Below are 2,827 nucleotides of genomic sequence, written 5' to 3'. Positions count from 1 at the left end.
TCTTCATTTTGAGGTTTTGCTTATCTCTCTGCAATGGGCCTGGACCCCTGTTTCTGCTTGTAATGCCCGTATTCCCCAGTCCTCCCTGCTGCCTCCACCTTCTGAATTACTGGGTTTCCAAATGTCTGAGAGCCTTGTATACCTTGAGGTCTGTCCAGCAGCTCTGCAGCTGCCTGAGTAATCCTTCCCTATTTAAGCCTGGCTACTGTGTGTTATTTTGTACTTGGCCGGTGCTGCCCCTGTTTCATAGGCTCGTTAACAGTCTCAGCTCTGTGGTTCGTTAGCCTGTGTGCCACTTCCTCCGCTGCTCTCAGCTGGAGAGGATTCAGCCTTCTGGCTTAGCACACCCGGTGCCTCGTGCCCTGCTCGGGGTGCCGGTGTCTTCCCAGTGCTTCGGAGACAGCGAGAATGCGACCCTCGCTGCTCTCCGCTTGCCGGCTGTCCCCCACCGCGGCTTCCCCGGCAGGTCAGCGTATTGCCGGAGCCTCACGGAAGGGCTGTCCTCAAGTGGAGGCCCTCTCACTGTGCCCATCTGCGGGGACCAGTTGCTTGGATCTTAGCACGGATTTAATCACAGTGAGATCCAAGGAGGGAGAACTGCTCGGTGGATCGATGATATTGCCCCCTGCATAGTCTTGGGCTGAACTTGCATGTGACGCTTTTCCCTGGTCCCGGCGTGGAGTCCTGTCACTCCGTGGCGATGCCCAGCGCTTGCTGCACCTTATGGGAGTTAATCTGATGCCCAATGCTTGCTTTAGGGTTTCTCTTTAATCGCTGGCTCTAGGATCTTGCTCACCTGATGCTAACCAGCACCTGGTTTATGTGCCTGCTGCTGGTATAGCCAAGACTGGAGGCTTTGGAGGTGAAAAGGAACAGAAACAAGGGTGGTTGACCTGTGTGTTTACGGTCCTCCCCCAGACGATGCCGGTATTTAAGGCTGATAGTGCAGTACAAATAAATGACCTCAGAGCAAAACGCAGCTGATCTGACAATTGCTCCGGTCCCCGTTGGAAGCTCACGGGCAGCAGCCTGGTGCTGCCTGGGACTCTGCAGAGAGCTCCTGCCCTCAGATAACATCCTGCACGGTGGTCAGGCTTTCCACTGCGTTGACTAATTAGAGCTGAAGCGACCCGCAGGGGTAGGTGCTGGGGAAGGTTGGGTGGTGGGCAGCACCGCGGCTCTGCCATGTGAGCGGTCTCCCCGGCGCTGCTCTGAAAGCAGGACGGCTGTGATGTGCTCACCTCCTCGAGCGCTGTCCTGTGCCTTCTCCCCTGGGCGGTGGGCTCACTTGCAGGGCTCCTCTGCCCACAGCTCGGTGGCTCTTCGGCTGTTTTCTGCCGCTGAGGCCGCTCCAGGCCCCGAGGTGACGCCGTAGCTGAGCGTGTGTGTGTCCCTGTGCAGCTGTGGTCACCCCAGACTCCTCTGCTTGCCCCTAGGTCTTCGGCACCAATGTGATGGTGACAGTTGCCAAATCGTTCGAGGCCCCGATAAAACGTGAGTAGATCTTCCCTGTGTGCTGGAGGAGGGGCTGCCCGTTCTGCTGCGGTCGCTGCCCTGTGCACCCTCTGCCTTCTGGAGATGGCTCAGAAGGTGGGATGTGTGCAGGAAGGTTTCCTGCTAGCGACGCCTTAGACTGTTGCACGGTGCCACCGACCTGCAGGGAGCCGGGCCTGGTCTCTGGAGAGGGATGGTTTGCAGAGCCCTGGGCTGGCTGGGTTAGTCTGCACCCCCAGAGCGGGCAATTTCACCTGCTCATAAAAAAAAAAAATAATGCAAAAAACCCCACAGACCCCCCAAAACAGCAGGAGGGGTGAATTTGCGCTGTTGTGGAGCATGCAGTGGTTTGGGTCCTGGGAGCTGGGGCTGAAACCTGTGCGTGGGGCTGGCCCCGAACCCCTCAGTTTCCCATCCTGATGCCCAGAGTTGTCTCAGGAAGGAGAGCAAGGGGAGCTGCAGGGGAGGAGGAGACCGAGGGCAGGGACGGGGGTCTTGCCCTGCTCCGGTCCCTTTTTGCCAGGCACAGCGGTGCTGAGGTCTGCTCAGCACAGACACTCCCCCCCTCACTGTTCCTCCCTCTACTCCTCGTAGTGGTTTTCCCTCAGGACCTGCTGGAGAAGGGGCTGGAGGCCGACAACTTTGCCATGCTGGGTCTGGGAGACATTGTCATTCCAGGTAAGGACAGAAGAGGGGGGACGTGACCGGGACCGCCTGTCTGAATGGGCTGCGGGGAGCTGAGCGGGTGCCTCGCTCTGCCTTTGGCCGTGCCGGAGCCCTGCGGGCCTCCTGCCGGGGCTGGGGGGCCGCGTGGGCTGGGGGCTGCGTGGACTGGGGGGGGGTCTCCCATCGGGTCCGGGTGCTGTCCCGGTGCCTTGTGCCACGAGAGGGCACTGTCAGCCCAGGCACGGCACCTGGAGCCGCTGCGGGTCCTGCCCTGTCTCACTCAGCCTTCCCTAGGACCTCCATCCCCTCACTGTCCCCTTCTCCCCGCAGGGATCTTCATTGCCTTGCTGCTGCGGTTTGACATCAGGTGAGTGGGCGGTAGGGAAGGGTCTCTGGCAGGTTGCATCTTGCAGCATATTTGAGCTGCTTTTGTAGAGGAAAAGGGGAAGAGGAAGCCAGGAGAACAGTCGTGTGCTCCCCTCCGGGGCTTGGCGTGGGGACCCGGGAGAGTGGCTGGGACTGGGGGGTGCAAGGGGAAGCTCTTGGAAGAGTAGACGTGAGCCGGGCTGGCTTTTTGGGTAAGTCCTGAGCGCTGGGGGTGAGTTGTTTGAGCTCACGGGTGTTGCTGTACGCGTGGCAGGGTGGGCAGGGCAGGCAGCACAGGGGA

At 60.0% G+C, this 2,827-nt stretch overlaps 1 protein-coding gene across 1 annotated transcript in view; it reads left to right on the top strand.

Annotated features, from left to right (window-relative positions):
- The window catches only part of HM13 (histocompatibility (minor) 13), a 12,532-nt gene that overhangs the window by 5,393 nt on the left and 4,312 nt on the right, over positions 1 to 2,827 (top strand). Inside the window, exons 7-9 of the mRNA XM_009327165.1 lie at positions 1,437 to 1,494; positions 2,089 to 2,172; positions 2,491 to 2,525. Of these exons, the coding sequence (XP_009325440.1) occupies positions 1,437 to 1,494; positions 2,089 to 2,172; positions 2,491 to 2,525 (177 nt within the window). The remainder of the gene's footprint in view (positions 1 to 1,436; positions 1,495 to 2,088; positions 2,173 to 2,490; positions 2,526 to 2,827) is intronic.

This window comes from Pygoscelis adeliae, unplaced genomic scaffold (genome assembly GCF_000699105.1).
Source record: "Pygoscelis adeliae isolate BGI_AS28 unplaced genomic scaffold, ASM69910v1 Scaffold1161, whole genome shotgun sequence".
NCBI lineage: Eukaryota > Metazoa > Chordata > Aves > Sphenisciformes > Spheniscidae > Pygoscelis > Pygoscelis adeliae.
This window is presented reverse-complemented; position numbering and strand designations above follow the sequence as displayed.